General features: G+C 42.4%; 1 protein-coding gene across 2 annotated transcripts; it reads left to right on the plus strand.

Moving 5' to 3' along the window:
* Positions 1-98: 98 nt before the first annotated feature.
* Positions 99-27524, plus strand: bace2 (beta-secretase 2). 2 transcript variants are annotated; one of them, XM_079513427.1, is made up of 11 exons: positions 99-680; positions 7450-7538; positions 9026-9242; positions 11140-11271; positions 13815-13949; positions 18252-18353; positions 20324-20473; positions 21379-21547; positions 25218-26186; positions 26418-27270; positions 27310-27524. In XM_079513427.1, exons 1-9 carry the CDS (start codon positions 381-383, stop codon positions 25457-25459), a joined length of 1536 nt encoding a protein of 511 aa, XP_079369553.1. In that variant the 5' UTR covers positions 99-380; the 3' UTR covers positions 25460-26186; positions 26418-27270; positions 27310-27524. The 2 variants fall into 2 exon arrangements, with proteins under 2 accessions (XP_079369553.1, XP_079369552.1); XM_079513426.1 differs by having other exon boundaries at positions 26418-27524.
* Positions 27525-27547: the final 23 nt, after the last annotated feature.

Genomic DNA, 27547 nt, shown 5'->3' on the forward strand with positions numbered 1-27547 from the left:
GGGGAAAAAAATCTACACCCTTATTTTGAAGTACGCCGGTCGGAAGTAAAACGTTTACTTGTACGGCTGACGAACGCCTTAACAACAAAGCTGTAGTGCCAACTGCTTACTGCCAGTCTGCCAAGAGTCAGAGTGAGAATGTTGTACGCGACTACGCGAACGACGTCTTTTTGTGTTTTTACTTTGTAACAATGGATGCTTGCTGCGTTACTCATGCTTGACAACTGAAAGGCTGCGTGTTCACGATGGCGACCACAGTGAAAGAGGAGTTTTTATGATGGCTGTGCTGGAAACTAATAAGGAGCAAACTTGCTACGGGGAGTTGGAATTTCTGTCAGAGGTCTAAACTATCCCTGAGGAGTTGATTAAAAACGAAAACTATGGCACTCAGCATCAGCAATGCTGGTCTCCTCAGGGCATTTGTTTTTAGTTTCTGCTTTGGGATGTGCAAATGTTACTATTCAATTCCACTTAAAATATACTCGGGGAGGTTCAATTCCTCCCTGGAATTGGACTTGTCACCTCTCCAAGACATGCAAAAAACCTCTGGTGGAGATGCCCTCTCCTTGGCCTCTGATCCAGCTGGTCTAGTGAACTTTTTGGACTTGGTCAACAACTTGCAAGGTGATTCTGGACGGGGCTACTACATAGAGATGTCACTTGGTACTCCTGGCCAAAAGGTATTGTATTTGTATTGTAGTGTTGACTACATGTATGCTTCATTGCTTGTTGTTTTCAAGGAACATTTCACTTGTTTTGGGAGACAAATATGAAACAGATTTTTTTTAACTCTCAAAAGGTCACATATTGTACTTCAATCTTAACCATAGACGACCGATCCCCTCCCTGTCTCTTCTGTCTGAAGAAGGGAATTTATTTTCTTCAGCATGTGATCCAGAGGAGGTGGGGGGTTTGTTTACCTCCAGGACATGAACTGGCCAGTCCAAATTGGTTAGGTTATGACTTTAATGGAGATGACATAACTTTATAATAAATACAGTAGAACTCATCAGCACATTCTTTCGTTATTGTTATCTTGCGTTTAACTTGTTTCTGTTTATAGTGCAGGATGCAGCAAGGAAGGAAGCTACTATAGAACTTTGGTTGCAAACAAGCCATGGGATGTGTAGGCACTAGGCAGAATAAGCCCACACTCACATGAACTCACATGATGCATGCCATGCAGGCAGCTTGTGAGAACCAGTGTTGCTTGCTTCAATGGCTATAGGCAGCTGACTGGGATTATTATGAGGCGCCAAAGCACTCTGTACTGTAGTACTGTAGTTACCATATTTCCTTAGTTCTTCACACAACACAGGACCAGACCTTTGTCAAACTACCTATTTTTCTGTGGCTCATTGGAACTACACCCACAATAGTGGTAAATAAAGAAATGAGTGAAATGGCTATATGAAACATTCCTCCCTATAACATAGGATATAAGTTAACGGGTCTAAATTCATTTGTAAAAGGTATAATCATCAAAAAATAATAATAATCTGTTCCAGTAGAGAACGGCTAGGCTGTAACGGTTTAATGTTGGTAGTCAAACATAAGGCATAAATTCCACTGCGCTGTAGACTGTTGGATTGCACAGATTAGAACTTCTAGCCTAATGTGATCCCTGGCTCTTTCTGCCATGTCACTGCTACAGTACTTTACTTGCCCTGCCTGGGAGAAGAATGTGCAACAAACTTGTGTACTGTAAATCCTGACCTGAGTGGCAATGAACTCTAAATGGACATGTAAGTGTCTAGTTTTCACTGTCGAGTTAAATTAACACTCAAGTTCTGCTGTGTAGATACTAGTAGATACCTGCCAAGATGACCCAAACATGTTTATAGCCCTCTCTCTCTCTCTCTCTGCATATCTGTATAACTGCTGTTGCTATGAACAATACAAACAGTAGTGAGGGGCACCTTTGGGGGACACCCACTACGTACCATAGTAAACAGTCCACAGACTTGACTGCCACGGGTGGGCACTGGGCACACACAAATGCACACATAAAAAAGAAAACATACCCGTGCGAACTGTGAGCGGTGCAACTATACTTTTAGTGTGTGTGTGTGTGTGTGTGTGTGTGTGTGTGTGTGTGTGTGTGTGTGTGTGTGTGTGTGTGTGTGTGTGTGTGTGTGTGCGTGTGCGCGTGCGTGTGTGTGCGCGCGCACAAGGGTTTTTATGACTCCTTCCTGGAATGCCACCCCACTCAGCAGCAGCTGCAGGGGTCAGTAGGTCATACTCTGTAAGCAGAACGGTCAATAGGTCGTACTGCAAACACCCATAGGGACATACAAAGGGACACACAAAGCTATTCATTGGAGATGGTGTGCACCGCTCAAAAAAAATGTTAAAGAGGTTTAGCAAGCATGAGGGCAGTCACACATGAGCTTCATAATGTGTCGTAGCCAACACAAGTGGACTCGTGGAGACTTCAGATGGTTGCATTTCCCATGTCGTCTTGTGGGGCTGTGGACAGTGCGGCAGGACTGATGGTTTTCTGGTGTGTAGTTTGTTTGACTTATGTTGGCTGCATCAAATATCCCCTTTAATATAAAACAATCATGACATGGCTACTATACTAAAAGAGAATACGAGTCAAGCAGTAGAGGGGGTGCATCACACTTCATACATTTGTATGACAGTACCTGACCAAGGTTTGAACCGACTCGCAAAAGCACAGCTGAATTGAATAACGGATGTAGAGTACATGAGTACACAAATGAGTGAAAAATGACTAAATTAGTTGTTTTAGCTTTCCACAGCGAATGTGGAAGAAAACGTAAACCGAGCCAGTAGCCTACATCACTGATTTGGTGGCATTAAAATGCAACAGAACTCTTAATGTCGGCAGTGATGTGATTACAGAGCGTTGGTGTTAAATGAGGCGCTATTCAAACGAGCCACTAATTGTCACATCTGTTAGCTAGGCCGAGGTGTCGGCTGGAACGTCTCACATCTGCTAATTGGTACAAACGGGTACCAGATGCATGCCGCTGCCTCTGATCCACTGCCAGTTAGACAGGAAAAGCTCAGCCAAGTAGTGTGTGTTGTTCACAAACAGTTTATTCAAATGAACTATTCATTTAGGTGACCGAAATTAACTAATGACTTAAAAGAAAGATGAAGATGAAGATCTCCATATTTCTCACTCAGTTGAGCTCTTGATTGTGGTCACTGACTGAGTGTTTGACTGAGTGTATACCAGGGGTTCCCAACCTTTCTAAAACCATGGACCGGCTTCATAAAATGTTTGCGGACCGGCATGGGGGGCGGGGGTTTGCATCACCGTACCAAAACACAGAAAACAGTTGACTGGCCTCAAGTACAGTAGCCTACACGCTGCTATATTTCTTATATCACAACATAATGTTATATAATTGACCTAAATGGCCAATGATATACCAACATGGATAGGATGAATAAAAAAAAGTTAGGTCCGCGTACCAGTGGTTGGGAACCTCTGGTGTATACGAACAAAATGGCTTGAGTCAGTGAACGAGAACGACTAATCATCTTGTTCACTGAACTTCAGGAGGCAAGCTCTCTCACTCAATGATAATATCCAGCATAATATATCCAGTGAATGACCTTTCTTTGTTTACTAGTTGAATGAGTTGCACTGTACGTTCAACCGTGTTCCAGTTCAGTGAGTGGGATAGGCAGGCAAAGCTCTGGTCAAGCACTGAATACTGTAGATTGTTGAACAAATCTTTTAGATGATGATTTTTGGTACAATGAAAAGAACAAAACCTTCCATGATCATCACTATAACCTCCTCTTCCTGCTTGGCTTGACGCATGTTGCAGAACATTCACAGCTCAGAGATTGTAATTTTCCTATAATCAGCAGAGTGTCAATTCCTTGTGTCCATTGTGTTTAATGGTCAAAGAAGTTACGCATTGTGCAGCACAATTCACTCTGCTCGTTCAGTTTCATCACCCCATTGCGCAGCAAATATTTAATGGATAACAATATCAGTAACACGTAGCTGATACTTGTGTCAACCAAATGTGTTTTTATTTAAAAGCAATTAAAGGCTAGATGGTAAGGAAGGAAGCAACAGGTGTCAGGTGTGTTATTTCACCTCAGTTCAGTGCAAGTCTGTTTAATTCATCAGATTTCCCAGACTTTCCTTTTCGCTTGATACCAGAGAGGCAATTCACTCACAATCTATATACCAAAGGAAAGCTCGAACTCCATAGATTACACAGCACTTTTTTTGCCTAACTGCTTCCTAACTGCTTCCTTTTTCCATAGACTACTTTTTTTTATCTATTTTCGGAATGACATTTTAGACAATTGTTGTTTTAATCTCTCAAAAACAGAGAAAACTAGAAAAAGTGCCCTTCTGGGCACAGGTCTCCACCAGGAGGATAGGACTGTGTGAGATGTTTGGCAAAATGTTTAGGAGTAATATAAACATGTTTTTTTGTTTATTTTTTTGCAACAATTTTCTTCATTTTGTTGAGGAAATGCAGAGCCAGATCACTCATAGCATGAGGATAGAATTCTGGATGAGCAGGACATGTGCAGCATTTCGTACAAAACGGGCCACTCCTGAAAACTTTGGAAGGCAATGTTAGCCAATCAGTGTAGAATCTGAGAAATCCAACAGACTCGTCTTGATCACATGACTACAGAGATCATGTGTACCGATTTGCGTGACATTTGGATGAAATCTGTGCGACTAACATAAGCAATGTGTTTTGCAGAAATCGGCCTCATGGTGGCGCTATAACCGGCAGATGTGGAGGGATGCAGGGACAATGTTTTTCCATGGCCTCTAGGGAGTGCGCATACATAAGTTGTATACAGATCGATGCAGTTATAGCTAAAAACAGGAATTGGCCTGTTATAGCGCCACCTTGAGGCTGATTTGGGGAAGAAATTAGTGGCATGTCGTCCTCGGCCTAGTGGAAATGTGCGTGTATAATTTCACGGAAATTGCACACTGTGTTTGTGATTTGTGGCATTTTGTTCGAAACGGACCAATCATGTGAGCTTTGGAAGGCAATGTTAGCCAATCAGGATGGAAGAGGGGAAATGGTGCAGATCCGTGTTGATCACATGATACACTAGATAGTGTATACCGAATTGTGTGATGTATGGATAAAATGTGTACGAGTAATCTACAGAAATGTGTTTTGCCTAAATCGGCCTCATGGTGGCGCTATAACAGGCCGTTGAGGAATATTTGGGGCAGAGGTTCGTCGTTGGCATCCAGGGAGTGTGTGTGCAAAGTTTGGCATGGATCGGGCCAACGGTGGCAGAGATTAGCTGGTAACAGACGGACGGAAGGAAGGACGCACACACACACACACGGACGGAGTGCAAAACATACTCTCTCCCCATGCCTTCGGCCTGGTGGAGACAATCAGATCTACAAGCCCACAATGCATCACATCGGGATTCATGACGAGTTATTATGAGCAGTTATTCCCCCGCTATTCATTGTTTGACAAAGTATATACAGGTTCATACACTGAATCAGACCATTGCAATGGAAACTCAAATAAGAATGGAAATGTCCCCGGTGTTCTTCCAGCAATAGGCTACAGTTAGATGTCAGACCTTGCAGGTTTAGTTTGGCTGGTTCTTTCCTTGTGTGGGTGGAGTGATGCCATCTGCGGTGCTGTGTCTTTTTGATTTCACAGCCAACAGGATGGTGCCAGGGCCAGCCCAATGAGGAGGAACTGATAAGCCTTAATCCCAGGGAAGAGCCATCTAGGGCTTCCCATGGCCAGTTAGAAAGGTCTGACAATGCTGACAATGGGACAAAACCATTATGTTTGTAAATTGTGTGAATAGAAATACTATTAGAAAGCATAACGGTAATAATGACGAGTAATTCCTCATTGCTCATACTGTAGAAAAGCAGAAGGGCTGTGTTCAATAAAGCATTAAGGAATGAACATTCTTTTCTTGTTATGACTGTGTTGCATGGCTACCAGGCTACCGCGATTGTATTTCAGTTAATGTGCGTAGTCTGCTTACATACAGGATATCAATCCTTCCTGCTCATCCGGTCTTTTTAAAAGAGAACACAAGAATGAGGAAAAAGTGATTGCATCTTGAACTGTTTGCACCTGGCATGGCTTTAGCTAGTGTATTGAATGGCTCTCTATCCATAAGCAATTAATTCAGTTTGGTTACTTGGTTCATGACTAAGGTCTCCTAAGGTCGCCTACGTCCCCACAGCTACTGCAATTATTTGGATGTCAGCCATGTTTAACGATGCCTTTCTGTAAAATTGAAACAAATTTGAAGATTTTTATTTGTATTCCATGATTCCATCCCAGAAGAGCTGAACACAGAAGGTACAGTGGTGGAAGAATGCCAGAACCACACTTGTTAAGTTGTTTCTTTACTTAACTTGTCCCATAAACACACAACCTTAAGAGCGAGGTAATCATGGCTAATACAATTTAAAGCTTTTCTCAACTGATAAATAAACGTCTTCTGTTTTGAGTTAGCAAAACTCTGTGGAGCATTAGTTGATTTGACCCTACCCCACCACCACATTAATGGTGAGGAATGTTTAGTAATGAAGGTAATAGAGCATGCACCTCCACTCTAGCCCAGGTGCTGGACAAAAGGCAGTACAAGATGAAAAAATAGAGTCCGCAACACTGGTATGAAAACTCAGCTCCACTGGTTTATTCGATTCAACGAATGAAGAAGATCCTAAAGGATTGAAACGTTGAATCGAATAAACCAGTGGAGCTGAGTTTTCATACCAGTGTTGCGGAATGTTTAGTAATGACCTTCATGCAGCAAGTGGTTGTAACTTGTAACAGAGGTGACAGAGGTCTGGCAGCTTATTAGTTCACACCCTCATTGACATGATGCCTTCAAGATATCATCTCAACTACTTAAGCTTACCATGCTCAGTCCCCTACACAGTACACACACACACATGTGACACATTACAGGACAGGACATTCATTCTTCTAGGAACATGTCCAGAGTTTGTCACATACTGTAGCTTACTGAATTCAAGCACCCCTTTTAATCGGTTTACAATTTAGGCATTTATCCAGAGCAACATAGCAAATACACATGAACCTTGGTCAACAAATGACAGGGCAAATATGTAGCATGTAAACTTGTAAAGAGCAAAATGTCGTGCCTCAAACTAAGACACTAGATTACCAGGTAATTATCAAACCTAGCATTTATCTAAAGTATCTAAATAACTTAACCACTTAACCCCTATATACTTCATTGTTCAATGAATTGCGATAATAGTCTACACAGTATCTAACATGTTGTAGTTGTGAGCTTGTGGATTTGCAATTTTTGAACACCTTTGTGGATGATGTGTGTCATTATTTGCCATATTGTGAGCTGTCAAGAGTTCCCAAGGTTTGGGTGTGGACAGTTTCAGCTTCTAGCATCATGTAACCTGCATGACTGATAAAGCAAACTTTGCCTTATGTTTTTCAGCTTAATATCCTGGTGGATACTGGCAGCAGTAACTTTGCTGTGGCTGCAGCTCCACACCCCTTCATTACACATTACTTCAACATTGCACTGTGAGTGGCTGGAATTAGCTTGTATAATGCTCCAATGCTGCAAACACCCAGCTAGACAAATGTGTTCTTTTTGTGGGTTTTTCCTCAGAGAATCTCTTGGTTGTCTTGAAGGTGGTGTGATATGTTTTTGCTAAATAATGATAGGCCGGCCCAGGCGGTGGCGTAACCGTCTGGGCACCCGACTGGTAATCCAGTCGCAGTGTGCCGCGGGTTCGACTCCCGAGCCCGACACGGCCTTTACTGCATGTCTTCCCCCATCTCTCTCCCGTTTCCTGTCAGCCTACTGTCTGTCCCTTCAAAAACCAATAAAAGGCGTAAGCCGCAAAAAAAATATCTTAAAAAAAAAAAAATAATAATGATAGGCCTAATAAGTACGGTAATACATCAAAGCTGCAATTAGCAATGTCCGGGCCCTCGCATCCCTGTCCACATTAGGGGCAAATATCGACCAATCAGAGCAGGGAACAGAGATAAGTAACTCTAGTGACAAACTGTTCAAAAGTTACGGCAAAATATAGAATCTATGAAATATTGACTGGTCAGAACTAAGAAGAGGGTAACACCAGCTAAGTAACACCAAGGACAAGGACTTAAAAGTAAAACCAAGTACATTCATGTGACTCATACGTCTGTACGACAAACCGGTAAAAAATAGGAACTACCAAAAATCAACCAATCGGCTGGTAACACCAATGAAGGACAAGGACTTTAAACTGAGTCCAATGAGGTCACTCACAAGTGGCTACAAAAAGCAGGTCAAAGGGGGGGGGGCACGGTGGCTTGGACTCCTCATGCATTGGAGGAAGCATGAGGTCAGTCCGTTGTTCTCCCCAGGTTGGCAGAGGGAGTGTAGCGCCCAGGATCACATTATTACATTAGAAAATTGACACTGGGTTACAAAAGTCGTGGCACAATAAATTGGTCAAAAGTTATAAAGAATAACCTTTGCAATTTCATATTTATTCCAATATAGTAATCATTTATGTAGAGTGGCTGTTCAGTAACAGGGGCCTCCCCATTTGACTATCTATTTATTAAGCAGAAAATACATTCTCAGGTCGGCATACCAATTCTATCCAATCAGGAGAGAGAGCCACAAAATATCATTTATCAGCTTACATGTCATAGTGTTCCAGTTACAATCTTGTGTGCTCATTTATTTGTTTCATCACTTCCAATTCCACTCGTTTATCCTCTATCCTGTATGAGTTCCCTCTCCTGATTGGATAGAATTGGTGTCGTGACCTGAGAATGTATTTTCTATTCTCAATAAAGAGACGGGGAGACCCGTTACTGAACAAACACTCAAACTCAATTCTGATTGCTATCGGAATTGAGCTATTAACGCCAACTAACTATAAAAAGAAAAAGAATAATATAGATTTATAACACTTGTAGGTTAACAAGTCCTATTTTAACCAATTTGTGTAAATCTCCTTTGCATGAGTAGAATGAATAAAATGTTCTTCTGCACCTTGTCTGTGTAGCTCTAGCACCTACCAATCTACTCAGCGGGCAGTGGCTGTCAAGTACACCCAGGGAGACTGGGAGGGCGAGCTGGGCACTGACCGTGTCACAATGCCCAAAGGCCCAAATGGGACCTTCACCATCAACATAGCTGCCATCCTGGCCTCTGATGGCTTCTTCTTGCCTGGAGTCAACTGGCAAGGCATCCTGGGTCTGGCTTATCCCCTGCTGGCACGGGTAAGAGAAACCGTGCTTTGATTGGGCTATATTTGCCTATTCAAGTGAAATCAAGTTGTTCCCTGCTTACTTGGGGAAAAAAAGTTGCTGAAAATGGGGTTGAATAAAAGCTTCACCATCGTTAATCAAAACTTGTTATTAATGGGTTATTAATCATTAACCGATAAGAACACATTTTGCTTTTATGCAACTATACAGTTCAATTAATATGTACCTCGGCACAAGCATATTCAAAATGCCATATAAACAGATTGTTTGCATGGTATTGGCCTGATATCCAACACCAGTAAATCATATTTGTGTCCATTAGAAAGATGACATTGTGCTAGCCTGAAACTAAATGTAATGCCTACAATTCCAAGTGCTTATCAGAGTGGGGTGTCCCCAGTTCATATATGGCTATTTTGGGGGTCGTGGCCTGAGAAGTTTGGGAACCCTTGGTCTAGGGTGGCTGCAGCGTTGCAGCTGGAATGCGGCACTACCACACTCAGGCCTGACAGACTCTTGATATGAGTCAGCAACCACGAAGATTAGAACCTGTTGAACATGGAGGAAATGCATGGTGGTTCATTGTTCTGTCGGTTATGATTTGTTTTACTCCTGAAATGTGAGACCAGCTTAACAATGCATACAAAGTGGTGAATGAGGAAGAATGAACTCAACGTTCACTCATAGGCCCATGCGCTGATTCTAAGGGCCGATTCATACTCCTATTTTACCGCTGTTTCGGCGCTGTAGTGCCGAAATGATTTCGGCTCATCAGAAATTTTCAGTAGCACCGAAGAGCCGACTTTAGGAAGGTACCCGGCCGCCCCCCCGAACCTCAAATGACGTCACATTGTAGGCTCAACAGAGCCGAACCGACTTTTATTCGGCTCTAAAATAGGAGTATGAATCGGCCCTAACTAATCTGTGCGATCAAATGTGAACGATTGAAGGGCAGATATGCTTGCACTACCAACCTTGTACTGCTGAGGTCTCACTTGGTGCTTAATTTTGGCTTGCCGAAGGGCAGTTAGTCATGCATCACATGCATAACCCTGGCCCTTGACATAAGAAGTTTGAGGTCAAGAAGATAGTAGAGAACATCCTTTCGTCAAGGAGAACACACTGTCTCTATTACTTTCTCCCACTTCATCTTTCTTTTTCTGCACACGCATGTATACAGTATGCAGTAGGCTACATACAGTAGTACAAGTTTTAGGACTCAGGCGTTTGTTTACTCAATTTACTTAACCCCCAGTGTCAATATATGAAAGGAACAGCTGTAAACATTGACCTATGTATGCAAAGTGTGAGAAGACCTTTGCTAAAAGTCTGCAAGCAAAAGTCTGAAGTTTGCGAAATCCACCCTGAAAATAAGCAGTTATGAGTAATATTTCCAATAGGTATCTGCTGTGATCATAATGATACTAATCTCTTGTCTACAGAAAGAATTACACTGACCGATTAGGGGTGCAACAATTACTCCAAATAATCGATTTAGAAAACATTTTGAATTTTAAATGAGCAGATATACAAGCTCACAACGTGTTGCATCGCAATGTGTTGATATTTTTGCAAGACACACACTGTCATACGACAAAGTATAAACTACTATAGACTTATCAGTTTAGTAAATGTTTGTGTTGTCGATATATAAAAAATAATGTACCGTATATGCATTTAAAAATGTGCTTGTCAATAAAAAAAGTAAATGGTAGAATTGTTTAGAATATGTATTTGTTGCAGCGGGGAGTAATAAATGTGTTATAACGACGTGAATTTGAGTTTATTATGAGTCTGACTAGACCTAGCTTACAGTCACTCGACTGAGAGTCAGTCCTGTGGGAAACAAATCCCTAACCACTGATGAATAATGGTAGTATTGTGTGCCTGTTTCTCTCTCCCTCGGCAGCCTGACTCTTCAGTGGAGCCTTTCTTCAATTCCATGGTGCGACAGATAGGGATTCCTGACATCTTCTCCTTGCAGATGTGCGGCGCTGGGCTCTCGGCGAGCAACACCGCCGACCCCGCGGGGGGCAGTCTTGTGAGTAGTCAGCAGGGGGGGCTGCCTGGGGGTGGGACACGAGGAGGGTTGTCTATGAAAAGCAATGAATGAATGAGCTTTTGAGGTTTTCCACTTTAACAAAGACAGAGATGTTTTTGTTCCTATGAATATTCAGGTCACCTCATGATTCATGTACAGATTTTGTACAGAATACTTTCATAACATTCCTGGCATCCTCCTGGTATAGTCTTTTCTTTTTTTTAACCTTTATTTACCCAGGGGAGGTATACTGTTGGCCACTGAGAAGCTCCACTGGAGCAGTTTGGGATTCAGTGCCTTGCTTAAGGGCACTTCAGTGGTGTTGGGGGAGGAGTAAGTGGTAGCCATTCACATGATTTCTGATGTGTGTGCAAAACTCCTCCTTCCGCTTTGTCAACTGGAATAAATGTAACATATTTACGGATTAACAGTAGAGATAATATTGTGTATCACAACACAGTTCAATGGAAATGAGGCATAAAAACACTGCCCGTTATGTCCTGCTTCATACAGTGTTATTCTATACTAGGTTTACTCTATATCATTTGTGTTTAACAACAATGGTGCATACAATACCATGCACTATACATTTATACAGTGTGCACTATTCTCGTCTTGTACTATAACATGGAACGTACATGAACTATGTATTGTGATGCCTTAAATGCACTCAAAGTTAACACCACAATGTCATACTGTAAATTAATAATGTCTGTAGAATTCACTTGTGTGGTGTTAATTGTACTACTTTCACACCAGAGCCATAGAGTAAGACAGAGTTACGACAACTCCGTTCACTTCATGGGGCCAGTCCAATGGCGGCTCTTCTACATAGACTTCTATTGGCGAATAGTGACAAAGGCCTGAACCGGAAGTTGACGGAATGCTTTGGAGTCTATGGGCTTAGTTTACACTATAGTGACAAACGAGTTACATGAACCACGTGACCAGGCTGTTTTCTGCCCCCTTAATGTCGTAACTCTGTCTTGCTCTATGGCTCTGTTTCACACAAAGTAAACTGGGTATTGACAGTCCAAACCATTCCAGGGTGGATGAGACGTAGCAGCGTGATGCATTTTGGAAACATGATCGCAAGCAGCTTCCTCACATAATGGTTTCTCCATTGGAAGCCCACTCTAGTTAGCGTGGGGCTAATAAGCTAAGATAGCCCCCTGTCGAGTGCAGGTCTGTCACTGTTACATGAATGGCCAACGCTCGCTAAACCTCCGCTATGTTACTCATACAAAGGCAGATGGGCTGGACAGTGGGGTGCTGTGTGTGTGTGTGTGTCTGCGCGCGCGCGCGTGCGTGTGTGTGTGTGCAGTATACTATGCCTCGGCTGTGTCACAATGAGAAACCTCTGCCAAAAGTATACCCTTGTTGGTTTTTCACACTGTTGTATTCACCGCACAACTATGGCTAAAATGAACATGCAGATTTATTTTTTCGCTGAATATATAATCTGAGTAAATTAGTAAAATCACGTGTTAATTTATCCACATGGAACCCTGACAGTGTACAACTCTCAGAGTTAAAGGTGATATAGACAAGTTTTCAGCCAAAAATTAAAATATATATAAATGTATTTTCTGGCCTTTTTCCCCTCTATCTTTCCCTATATTAGGATGCTGAGGTGTTCTCCTGCAACAGCACACTCTCCATTTGGCCCCCTCTGGCTGAATGCACTGTTTATATCCACTACAGTTTACTAGTCGCGACGTCGGAGGGTATTTAAACTTTTAGCCAATTGCAGCGCGAGGCTGTGACGGTGTGTTCAACCCAGCAGTATTATAATGAGAACGCGATGCGATTTCATTGCAATGTATAATATTATCCCCATATCTTAGTTTCACCATTGTTCATGAAATAGTATGTTTATGATTTAATGTAATGTAAGCCTATTGAAATGATGAGAATCTCTATGTATAGCGCATGGTTGGGTGGTCCGGCCGGCTTGAAGCATGCATTCAATTCAACCCGTGCTCGCAACGGTGACAAGCCGCCGCGAAATCATAGCGATTTTCTTCATTGCAATGAATAACCGTGGACAGAGTAGTTCACATACAAATAAAAGAGAATTGAATTGAGAACCAGTGACTGAGTCTCCTCCGCTACTTCCTACTTCCTCATTTGCGGGACTCGTAGTGTCATTCGTGTGATATTGCGATTATGCTACAGTTACCCTTAAAAAAACATGTCAACTCAATGTCATTGTTGTAACTAAGATATCGATAGAAATTCATTATTTTTTAATGTCATATTTAGCCATATTATGAGCACAATATCCATAGCGTCCCTCCCAGCAGCAACAACAATCCCATAGCCTGAAGTGACCTGGCTCGGCCAATGACAGGGGGGGTGGAGCTATTTGAATTATGTGTACAAACACTGGAAACTTGTCTATATCAGCTTTAAAGTAACTGAGGACTTTTACTGTGTGGTTGCCATGATTTTGGGGGGAATTATGTCGACCTGCTCGTAGATGAATAAACTGGACTAAATTAAGTAAACTCACACAACTCACTTTTCCTTTCCTTGCCCAGATCATGGGAGGAGTTGAACCAACGCTGTACAGTGGACCCATGTGGTACACCCCATTAAAGGCGGAGTGGTACTACCAGGTGGAGGTCCTGAAGCTGGAGGTGGGAGACCAGAATCTGAACATGGACTGCAGAGAGGTAAACTACTTGCCTTCGGTTCTCTCCTGATCGCCTTGATGTTTCAAAATGCAAGCATTCAGTTGAACCCCAGAATGGTACTTGAGTTTTGCACTTTGAGATGCTTTTGTCATGTAACATTTATATTATAGCACTTTTCAATAGTACATTTACCAGTAAATTGCCTCTGTCTGAAAAATAATCAAATAAAAAAAAAGCATGTGAGCTCCTGAGCTTGTAGATTTGCATCGAAGGTGCTTGGTGTAGAGGGAAAGGGGGGGTCAAACCCCTGGCCAACGAAGTAAAGTATATAGGGATGTCAATGTATGTTAACTGGTGATTTAAAGGAAGATACCAAAATAACTAACTACCTGTCAGTGGGGAGTGTTGGCTGGGAGGAGGAGTAGGACTAAGGCCCTATACATCCTATCGGGGGGGTAACTACCTGTCAATGGGGAGTGTTGGCTGGGAGGAGGAGTAGGACTAAGGCCCTATACGTCCTATCGGGGGGGTAACTACCTGTCGGGGAGTGTTGGCTGATGAATGAATATCAACATCCTAATACATCCTAATACTGGGGGGTCAAATTATGACAGGCAATTCCTGCTGTCAAAATATGACCCCCCCAGTCAAAAAACACTTTGTTTGAAATAGACACTCATGCTTTCCATGACTTAAAAATGGCTATGGTTGGGGATTTCCTAATGTAACCTGGAATATTATTCCAGGTTTTTGGTGCATACTAGTGAAATGCTGCTTCACCATGTTTTGTTCCAACTCAGGTTCAGGTTAATTTATTTGTTTGTCCCCGTGGGGCGATTTGGTTTACAGCAAGGCATAACACATTACATTACATTACATTACATTACAGTCATTTAGCAGACGCTTTTATCCAAAGCGACTTACAATAAGTGTATTCAACATAGGTAGGGAACAAAAACTACTAATCACCAGAAGTCTTTAGTGCATTTTCTGCAAAAACAAGCAACCAAGAGTATACCTAGCGCTAAGGTAAAAGTGCAATATATCAGCTACCTATTTCCTTAACCGGATGAGACAAAATAGCTAAATCAAATGAGCATGAGCTAAAACAATTAAGTGTATCGACTAAACAAGATCCAATAAACAATACAACAATAGAAAACAAACGTTCGTACAACTAGTTAACAACAAGTAGGTCAGGCAGGTAACACAGGCAGGTAACATGAAACACTATCGGGTGAACTATCAGTAGGCCAGCCCCAGATGACCTGAGGGTTCTAGAGGGTACATATGGCTCAAATCACACTGTCGTGTGGTATTTGAGTCTGGATATGCTGTGTATGGATCTTGTTTCCCGGGGGGCGGGTTCAAACATTTTCTCTTTGACGCAATTGGTTAGAGGTACTGTCAGTCAAAGGTCTCAAGCATTGAATGTCACTGTACCAAAGCCCGCCCATATTGCATACCGTGTCCCGATTGGCCACACCAGTTCTCTGGTGTAGGAAATGGGCGTACAATTGAGCCTCTCCAGACCGTAATCCACTGGCAGGCAATTTTTTTTGCCAACGGCTGATTCGGTCTGGCTTATTAGCCAGGCTAGAGGAGTATAGCCTTTGTAAAATCCAACACAAACTTCCTCCTCTCAGCAGTACATGGGTCTTGGAGAGGCAGGCAGGGTTTCAGTCCTAGATCGTACTGCAAAACAAAGACAATTTGTTATAATAGTTGTGTGTTATATATAAACACAATATCATTGAACAGTATATCAATTAATGCAAACATACAACTCACATATACAAGTCTCTCACACATATCTGCAATAGGCAATAGTAGCCTAAATGTAAATGCGACTTTCCCAAAGTTCCCAAACCACTCGCACTCCTGTTGCTTCAGAATGCTCGACAATTCTGTTAGGTAATCCATGGGTGTTGGCCAACAACACGGGCGAATAAAAGTAATTGAATGACGACGAAGTCACTCAGCAGTCAGCTCCTCTGCAGTAAATCCGACAGGACTTCCGACAGCTTTTGATAAAGTTATATTAAATATTCTCGTCCAGAGCCTCCAGACCAGCACAACATATTAGTCAGCAGTAGAGAATGAGGGGAGGAGGGGCGGGATGCGTCCACTGGTTAATATTACGCTGGCCTGGGTAAAGTACCGTAAACTACAACATGAACGTGTTCAAATTCTGCGGAAATTCCACTGAGATCGGAACACCGCGGCCGCGTATTCCGTTCGGGCCTGGATATTACATGTTTTTTTAACCTGTTACATGTACTGTTCTTATTGGTTTTACTCTTGTCTCCACCAGGCCGAAGGCATGGGGAGAGAGTATGTTTTGCACTCCGTCCGTCCGTGTGTCCGTGTGTCCGTCCGTCCATCCGTCCGTCTGTGACCAGCTAATCTCCGGCACCGTTAACCCGGTCGATGCCAAATTTTGCACACACACTCCCTGGATGCCAACGATGAACCTCTGCCCCAAAATGTCCAGAACGGCCTGTTATAGCGCCACCAGGAGGCCACTTTGTGCAAAACAAGTTTTTGGACAGTACACCTACAGATTTTGTCCAAACATCACGCAAATTGGTACACAGTCTCTCTAGAGCAAGGGTTTTCAACTGATTATGAACCAGGGACCACCACCCTGACTGAGAATCAACCTGGGGACCACCACCCTGACTGAGAATCAACCTGGGGACCACTACCCTGACTGAGAATTAACCTGGGGACCATTGTTGTGTTGGGAGGGGGGATATGGGCGTGGTGTGGGAGAAAGAAATGAACCTTCCATATTAAACTCATGTTGCTGTTCATTGTAACTTACTCTATGAGTAAGCAGACACTTGCGATTGATTATGGGCACATTTCCTTATAATGGTGACTCAACTAGGCAAACCGGTACGGTTTCCCTTGAGATTCTAACTCACCTTTCTGTGGAAGTTCTTGACATCCGACTTCCCAGTAACTGACAACATCGACGCGTCATCGTTTGTCACCAGATCATTTACTGCATTGTTTCTTAACTTGTGGTCAATGCAATAAATCTTCACTTTCCTACATTACTAAATGCATGGTCAGGGACCACATGAAACACCTTCACGGACCACCAGTCGTCCACGGACCACCTGTTGAAAACCCATGCTCTAGAGCCATTCAACGAAACGGGTCTTTCAGATTTCTCGGACTCCATCCTGATTGGCTAAGATTGGCTTCCAAAGTTCGCAGGAGTGCTCAGTTTCAAACAAAATGCTGCAAATCAACACATTGTGTGATTTCCGTGAAATTGTGCACGCACATTCCCACTAGGCAGAGGAAGAAATGCCACATGAACATTTTCAACTCAGCCTCATGGTGGCGCTATAACTGGCTGAAAAGTGTTTTTACCTCTAACTGCACGGCTCTGTGGATAACTTTGTATGCCAACTCCCTAGAGGCCAAGGAAAAACCTTTTCCTGGAATTTTTCACATCTGCTCTTTATAGCGCCACCAGGAGGCCGACATGTCAAACACATTTTCTAATATTACTCCTTCAGATTTTATCCAAATTTCACGCAAATCGGTACACATGCTCTCCATAGTCATGTGATCAAGACGAGTTTGTTTGATTTCTCATAATCCACCCTCATTGGCTACGATTGGCTTCTAAACTTTTCAGGAGTAGCCCGCTTTGTACAAATCGCCACAACTACTCAACGCAGCGTCCGATTGTGGTGAAACTGTGCATGCATATTCCCACTAGGCTTTGGAAGAAATGCCACTTGACAGTTTTCAAATCAGCCTCATGGTGGCGCTACAACAGGCCAAGCCACGTCACACACACATGTACACACACGTTTATATTGCTCCTAAACATTTTGCCAAACATCACACTCACACTCCTATCCTCCTGGTGGAGACCTGTGCCCAGAAGGGCACTTTTTCTATTTATTATTATGTTGGTTGGTTTTAAAATCTGCATTGCAATGAAGTGACGTGACTTGCCTTTACCAACTTAGTTATTATGTATACAGTAAGTATTACTGATTATTTATCAAAAGTCAAATTTGAAAGCATCAATAATCATCCCCACAATATGGTCACTATTGATATTGTTCTTTTGCCAAGCCCTACTTGGAGTTATCATGGTCATATTGGCTGCAGTCAGACCAACACAAGTGAACATTCTTACTTGAAGAGATAATATCATCAACGTCAGTACAGGGAAATAAAACGGCAACAAGGTTGTGCAGCCAAGGAATGTACCAATCCTGTTTGTGCACTTTGGTACCGAAGCAACTTCCTCCTTAACTTGGTTTCCATAAACCATATATCGCCCTCTTTCTCTCCTGTTTCTTTCAGTATAACATGGATAAAGCCATCGTTGACAGTGGCACGACGTTGCTGCGACTTCCTGTCAAAGTCTTCAATGCGGTGGTGGAGGCCATCACACGTACATCTCTGGTATGACTGCTGCTCTCCACCGACACCCAAGAAAGGCATTGTCAGGGAAATACACTCGCTATTCCAAGGACACGCCTTCATAAGATATATACAGTATATTATACAGTAGAAGAAAGGCATTGTCAGGGCATATACACTCGCTATTCCATTGTCGGGGCATATACACTCGCTATTCCATTGTCGGGGCATATACACTCGCTATTCTATTGTCAGGGCACATACACTCGCTATTCCATTGTCGGGGCATATACACTCGCTATTCTATTGTCAGGGCATATACACTACTATTCCATTGTCAGGGCATATACACTCGCTATTCTATTGTCAGGGCATATACACTCGCTATTCCATTGTCAGGGCATATACACTCGCTATTCCATTGTCAGGGCATATACACTCGCTATTCCATTGTCAGGGCATATACACTCGCTATTCCATTGTCAGGGCATATACACTCGCTATTCCATTGTCAGGGCATATACACTCACTATTCCATTGTCAGGGCATATACACTCGCTATTCTATTGTCAGGGCATATACACTCGCTATTCTATTGTCAGGGCATATACACTCGCTATTCTATTGTCAGGGCATATACACTCGCTATTCTATTGTCAGGGCATATACACTCGCTATTCTATTGTCAGGGCATATACACTCGCTATTCCATTGTCAGGGCATATACACTCGCTATTCTATTGTCAGGGCATATACACTCGCTATTCTATTGTCAGGGCATATGCACTCGCTATTCCATTGTCAGGGCATATACACTCGCTATTCCAAGGACACCACTTCATAAGATATATACAGTATATTATACAGTACAGTTCATGCATATCTTTGCACATGCCTTATACTGTACGATTGACACATAAAATAGCCGATCTCCAAGCTCACAGCTTGTAGATCCGTTATTTCCAGCACACAACGTATAGTATTTTCAAAATACTTTCAGTTCTTTTATATTTGAGGCTAATCTCAAGTATACTTGGATCAATAAATAAACAAGCGGTCAGCTGCTACCCCTTCATCTGTTCACATACGTACTACGTTTATCTGCCTGTCATTTCTTTCCATCTTTGAATTCATTATATTATGTAAATATTGTCAGCAACTGTGCATAATTATTATGGCGTGCTGGTGGTTGGAATGGTGGAGAACTTGTACTAGCATTCCATTGTCAGGGCATATACACTCGCTATTCTATTGTCAGGGCATATACACTCGCTATTCTATTGTCAGGGCATATACACTCGCTATTCTATTGTCAGGGCATATACACTCGCTATTCTATTGTCAGGGCATATACACTCGCTATTCTATTGTCAGGGCATATACACTCGCTATTCCATTGTCAGGGCATATACACTCGCTATTCTATTGTCAGGGCATATACACTCGCTATTCTATTGTCAGGGCATATACACTCGCTATTCCATTGTCAGGGCATATACACTCGCTATTCCAAGGACACCACTTCATAAGATATATACAGTATATTATACAGTACAGTTCATGCATATCTTTGCACATGCCTTATACTGTACGATTGACACATAAAATAGCCGATCTCCAAGCTCACAGCTTGTAGATCCGTTATTTCCAGCACACAACGTATAGTATTTTCAAAATACTTTCAGTTCTTTTATATTTGAGGCTAATCTCAAGTATACTTGGATCAATAAATAAACAAGCGGTCAGCTGCTACCCCTTCATCTGTTCACATACGTACTACGTTTATCTGCCTGTCATTTCTTTCCATCTTTGAATTCATTATATTATGTAAATATTGTCAGCAACTGTGCATAATTATTATGGCGTGCTGGTGGTTGGAATGGTGGAGAACTTGTACTAGCATTTGATACAAGAGTAATTTCTACGTGAACGGAAATGGTATTACTATTTTATCTTAGTAAGTCTTATGTTGTGATCTTATCTCTTTCCCGTGGCCTGTGTCTCTTACCCAGATCGAGGACTTCTCGTCAGGGTTCTGGGCTGGCACTAAGCTGGCATGCTGGGGAAAAGGGGAAACCCCCTGGAAGTTCTTCCCCAAACTCTCCATCTATCTGAGGGCCACAAACACCAGCCAGTCCTTCAGAATCACCATCCTCCCCCAGGTACCTGGATACTACATCACATGCACTTCCCCAGACTCTCTAGAATCTACCCAAGGTCAACGTTAGTTCTGTCACAATTATTTGAGCTAGTTGTAGTTATTTTGCATAATTGTTAGAATCGTTTCCATTCATCTGTATTATATAACACATTACTATAGAGGGTATGCACATGACATCATCGTACCTGGAAGTTACGCGGGAGTGGCAAAAAACTACTTTCTGGCCTTGACAGCCCATTCATCCAAACAGAAAAGTCCTGTCTGATTGCATTAAACAATGTTAAACTCACCAACATTGCAGCTGTATGAAAAGCTTGAATTATCCTCTATCTGCAAAGTTTTTGTTTCATAAAAATCCACCATAGAAACGTTATGAGCTACTTTCTGTCAAGAAATGCCCTGCATTTGATTATCAGTGTCAGACTTTGGAAGTGCTTGTTTTCAATAACACAACATTTTTCTGCCTCCTGCATTATGTGACATTTAGAAACAGGTGGTACGCAGGACGGTTGAGTGATTTCCAATGAGCGCTTCCAAACTCCAACACTTTCCTGATGGGAAAATCATGCATGTGCATATACTCTCTATTGGTGCCCATGTTCTTTTAACCACTTCCGACCAGTTTCACTATTTGGGGTTAGGGTTATTAAGTATTTTTCATGAAGGTTCATTAAATAAAATAAATATATATATTTTTTTTATTTAAATAGGATGCGGACTGTTTCGGCATGTAAAATGTCATGCCCGTGACAGCCCTGGGTCTACCAACACATTGCTCTGAATCAGTGTCTCACTCAAGACTCTCTTTGATCTCCATTTACACCACCAGACTGCTACAATGCCGGCACATACTCTCATGAAAGCCAACATTATGTTGTTGACCTGTGTCTGTGGATCCTTCCCCAGCTGTACATCCAACCAATCACGGACGTGGATGGCACAATGGACTGTTTCCGCTTCGGCCTATCTGCATCAGCCAACGGCCTGGTGATCGGCGCTACCGTCATGGAGGGCTTTTACGTTGTGTTTGACCGCATCCAGCAGAGGGTGGGCTTCGGTCTCAGCACCTGTGCAGGTGAGCGTTTATATGTCCAGGTCATTTGCAAAGCACAGGTAACTCATGCTAGTGATACTAATCAGTCTTTCTGCCTGCATTACACATCCTACTATAAAATGAAGGAACCTATGTCCGTCATTCTGTCTGATCCCCATTTGTCTCCCACAATGGGTTGACCAGTCGATCTGAACTTGCGCGCAGGCATTGATCATTGGCATATGAAGAGAGTGACGAAGCCAATTATCCACATGTCCCAGTTTCAGCTGTATATTACAGTTTTTTTGTCAACGGTCTTCACAGACTGGGATCTGTAGTCATGGTTCGACTAGTGTATTGTCGTTAATGTCTGTTAATGAGACCTGATGTCAATTCTACAAATGCCTTCTAAATCAGTAGTTCTCTCACAATTTAAAGATTATAAAATAGCAGATGTACAAGCTCACAGCAAGGCACGAAATGACACGCTGTGGGATTGTGTATCTGCAATTTTTGAATAGCTAACGCTAAAATGAGACGGATGCTTTCCCGGTTTTAATAAGAAGAGCAAGGACAATTCATGTGTAAATATAAACCAATGGACAAAGATGACAGATGGAGTGGACCACAATGGAAACAAGCTTCGTCTTTTTTGTGATTTGATCCATGTCGTTGGCATTTTTTTATAGATGCCAATAAAAAAAAACAGATTCAAACCAATTACTGCGATACGTTTGGGAAATGACTTACAGTACAAGACCTGCCCTTTAGATACGTGTTTTCTCTGAATCTTTACATCAGCGTGAGAAATTGTTCTGTGCACCGTCTGGCCATGATTGCCTGTCAGGCAAGCAGAGATGTGTCATGTGGTCTACATTTACCATGCTATGCTACAATATCTCTCAGTCCAATCCTTGCACTTTATTTACATAATGTAGTAGAAACTTGTCTTTGGTGTCCTATTGCACTATACACTATTACACACACCACGTGGACATTTCAGATATTTTTAGTGAACACTCAATTATAAGAATCAGTGTTGTACATTTCCAAATGTACCACTAAATTGATTTAAAAAGCCTGGGATCCCTTTATTTATTTCACTTTAAATGTGCCTGAATGATAAATACAGGTAAAAAAAAAACTATTTTCTGTTTACTTTTTTTAACTTTTTGTCATTATGCTGTCCGTCTGTTGGCATGGTAACCTGAGCAGTTAATGGATTTGCACAAAACTTGGTGGAAAGGTTAGTTATGGGCCAAGGAAGAACCGATTATCCTATTACAACGATTGGGCCACGGGAGGGTGACACAATATGCACAGAACAGATATATATAAATAAGGTGCTCACCAGGGAGAACTGATTAACTTACTTGATTGATTGAAATCTATATTTATTCTTGAAGAGCATTGAGGTTCACCCTCATTTGCAATGCTGCCGAGATCACATACACAACAAAACTAGAAAAAGTTCTCCTTGGAGCACAGGTCTCCACCAGGTCAGGTTATTGTGGCCTCCTGGTGGCGCTATAATAGGCCAATGTGAAAAGGGTGCCATTCCTTCTTTCGCCTTTGATGGCAATTAGCCCTTCTAAATCCCACCCCAAAAAGCGATTGTCCAATGCCAATCCAAATAGTTTAGCAACTGTTGCTATGCAGGTCAATCTTTCGCCACCTCATAGCTGTCAGTGTTATTTTGCATGGCTGTGTTGTTGAACACATACACAGCTTAACGTCGAGAAAGTTACACGACTGACCCACCCAGGTAATGGCAATAATACTAATGACCGTAGTCTTACCGTGCAACATGAAAACTCTTGTCGGGTGGTCGTTAAAAGTAGATTTCTCCCTCCCTTTATTTAAATAATGTCATGCACAGTCTACTGCAGGCCTGGTTGACTAGATTTAGTAGACATTTTGATGCTCTTGCTTCGGAAATGATCGATTATTTATATGGAGAAATCCTGTCATTTAACATTCATCTCTATGGGTGAGAAGGACAGCTTGTCCTGTCTCCTCGCAGCTAACGTGCCTATTGGTCAAGGATGGGTTGGGGAGGGACTTAGCGAAAAGAAATTGCATGGTGCGTTCATGATTTGTGGCTTTTTGTTCAAAATGGGCTATTCCTGCATAACCTGACTCTGCCAGATTGCGGCAGTATTCACAAGTTCCCTCCTCCTACCTCAATCCGGTCTCTCTCCAGCAGAGACGATGAACCGAACCAGCGCGGCAAAAATCTGATATCTCCATTAGAGGGCAGCACGGGTCCTCCTGGAACCGAATACTTGAGAGCCGAACTGAGAACCAAGCCGGTTCGGGTCCAAAATATTGACTTGTCCCTCGGGCAGGGTCGGATCCATTCCAAATTGCCGCGGGTCTCGGTCGGATCGTCTGAAATGCAGTTACCCGAAATTACCCGTGAGGATCCGAGCTTTATATATTAAACCCTTCAACTTTAAAAATAGGTTTCAAAAATAGACATCAACGAGGGCTGGGTCTCGTCATGCACCTCGACATGCTGTTTCTCTCGCTCTCTCTTTCGCTTTGTCTCTGCCTCTCTCACCCCAATCCTGACAGCACACACCACCCCCCAATGCAATCATGGCGGCCCCCTTGAGCGAGCGAGGTGAAACGCAAAGCAATGAGCAATGTGGGACTAACCTCGCGTCACCAGGCTTTTCACCTCGGAGGAAAAATGTGGTGCGCTAAAATGCACTAATATTAGCCCATCCAAGTTTGCAACCCTCCGCTGCGCGGATTGACTGTCTCGAGAGGCGGGGTGCACGTCGCTCATAGAGAGCAGTCTCATGTCATGTTGAAGCATATAATATTGCAGAGAACACACTATGGGTCCGGATCTACCAGGTCCAATATTATGGACCCGTGCTGCCCTCTAATCTCCATAATAATTTTGAGTAGTCCTGTTAGGTTGTGTTTACATGTGCGCTGTGGCTACAGCTTCATCAGTATCGCCTTGATCCCGCCTCTAGCGACCAATGATTGGTTTGAAATCCACTGGTTCGGGGTACATCGTCTCTGCCCGAGAGAGACCAGATAGAGGTAGGAGGAGGGACTCACTACTGCCACCATGTCAGTCAGGTTAAATCCTGCAGACTTTAGAAGCCAATGTTAGCCATTGGAATATGAAATATCAGACAGATCCGTCTTGATCACAGGACTATAGAGATATTGTGTAAAGATTTGCGGGATTTTACAAAAGTCTGCCTCCTGGTGGTGCTATAAAAGGCAGATGAGAAAAATGCAGGTCAAAGGTTTTTCCTTGGCCTCTAGGGAGTGTGCATGCAAAGCTTCACGCAGATTGGTGCAGTTATAGGTAAAAATTTAAAAATCTGCCTCATGGTGGCGCTATAACAGGCCGTTCTAGACAATCTGGGGCAGATTCATCGTTGGCACCCAGGGAGTGTGTGGTGGTGCAGTAAGTTTAAAAGTACCCATGCTCTGTTTGACCTCTTTATGAGGAACAAATTGACCTGACCCTGAGATCTTCCGCCATATATAGAATTTTGCGAAAAGGTTTTTTGAGCAATCTGCACAAAGCATTCTTCACACAGACTTTGGACCGATATCTAAAAACCCACTTGGAGAGACGGTTGTATGTGGAAAAAATGAAGCTTCCATAAGCCAATTTGCAGTTTTAGGAAAATATTCTCCTGACTCAATTTTTTTGACATGTTCTCCTTTCTGTCTCTAGTGAGTGGTGGGTCGCGGCTGTCAGAGATCGCAGGACCGTTCACAGCAGCAGACGTGTCGGCAGACTGCTCCAGCGGGTCCCTGAGGGAGCCCCTCCTCTGGGTGATCTCCTACGCCTTGATGGGGGTCTGTGCTCTGGTCCTCCTCGTGCTGCTGGTGCTGCTAGTGCTGCCGTGTCGACGGCGAGACCGCTCGGGGGAGATCACCGACGAGTCCTCGCTGGTCCGCAATCGCATCAAGTGACTGAGAGGGCCGGACTGGGAGGTCGGGGCCGACTGGCTGAGAGCGGCGGGCGAGGAATCGACCGGTTCACCGTCGGCGACGGGGGAAGGGGCTCATGGCGCTCCACTGACCAATGGGACTTGTTACCCGGAAGACCGTAGGTCATCGGGTTGACCCGTAGTAATATGAGAGGATCCACACCGCTCTCAAAGACAATCATAGGAGAGTAGGTATAGAAAAATAGGACCGTCTTGTTTCTGCTATCTCTGTGAGGTAATCTATTAATCACGGATTCTTACTTAGTTTAAATATGACTTGTTCATCTTGCCCAAATGTAATTTATTCCACAAGGTTTGCAATTGGTTTACACTAGTTTCATCAAAAAAAGCCTCTTCCGTACTGTAGTTGATGCTGCTCTCCTCAACAATATTTATACATTTTCAAATAGGTAAGGCTATGGCTATTAATAATAATATAGGCTATCCCTAACCTAATTGTGTCTAAGTGAAGGAATCTGACCAGTGCCTTTAATTGCCTTTAATTTTGTATTTCAGGGAGTGAAATTAGTCTATCTTTATTCAATTGATCACTGCCAACAAAGAATATCACCAGGTTTCATGTAATGTTTACAATGCCTGTAGTGCCTTCTGGGACCATCATAACTCCTCTCCAGGGACATGTCAGTGGTCCGCTAAATTGCACTTTGTTTTTTATTGTCGCATCAAATAACATAAAAAAAATCACACCCGTGTGAACTGAGTGGTGTGCCTTTCTGACGTAATGAAATCATGTCTGACGTAATGAAATTACACCTGGGTGTGATTTCATTACGTCAGACATGATTTTTGAGTGGTGTAAACCACTCCTACAACTGGCTTTGTTAGTCTGTGCAGAAAAAATGAGCATGGTTGCTATGTTCACCCTGTTCACTAACAAAGCCAGTTGTAGGAGTGGTTTACACCACTCAACAACTACAAAGGTGAGCTCAGTAGAGCACAAATCTCTGCCAGCAGGCATGCTCTAATAATAGTGAGGTATGCAGGTAATCTGACCACAGCCATGAAAGAGTTGTACATCAACTCTGTCATACACATTGTCTACCTCTCTCCATCTTTCTCTCTGCTTTGGTGATCGTTGGCAGTGCACTGCATGTTACTTTAGTAAAGAAGCTAACTGGCTTAAATTGTCATTGTTTTCATTACATTTTCCAGAAAAATACTAAAGCAGATAAACCGCTCTAAAAGATCAGAAACATCCAACTAGGATAATTATTCACTGTCATATGAACGCTACCCAGTGCACTGCTGCATTTACAACATTTACCGCTAAAGCCAAATTTATACTTTTAGTCCACATCACATGCCAAAGAAAAGAGTGCATGCAGTCAACAAGCAAACTCCAAACTAGATTAAGTTCTTAAAACATCACCATTTATTTTTCAATTCACTGATTATTTGAATTGTCACATTTGTATCGGTAATTAACTGTCTCTGATGTATTGTTACATCCCTGCTGAACAGCCCTATTATGTGAGATTAACTACACACACACAATTTAAGATTTTAATGTAATTTTACTAATACTGTATACATGACCCTTTCTATTTAAATCTACTTGAATGTGATTGTACAATATATTATTCCAAAAAGCTACAAAGTATTTTTTGCGAAAATATGAAGCACAAAGCAATGCTCCTTTTCTTAACTACAGTAACTGTCCTCAAGTCTTAAGAAATTATTTAATAAAAACATTTGTCAATATTTGATTAATTTCAGTTTTTGTGTTTTAAGGGATGTGACATGGTGGTCAATTTTCCTATTAGCCCAGATTCTGTCGACAATATCAAGCCAAATGTGTGTAGTCAGAAAAAGCCACAGCTGAAACGGTGCCATACAATCAAACAAACTGGCAGTACTGTTTTTTTTTTCTGGGTCTTGTGTGCAAACTGCACTATACTGTGTGCCAAATTGTAACGTTGTGAACTTTATTTGTTTAACAATCTCACAACTAAATATTCAACTATGTTTTTGTTCTGTGCCAGATTTGTGATTATTCTGTAAATAAAATAACTTGGTCATTGATTACATATTCTAAATATTTTTCTGTTGG

The sequence above is a fragment of the Electrona antarctica genome, assembly GCF_951216825.1.
Source record: "Electrona antarctica genome assembly, chromosome: 11".
NCBI lineage: Eukaryota > Metazoa > Chordata > Actinopteri > Myctophiformes > Myctophidae > Electrona > Electrona antarctica.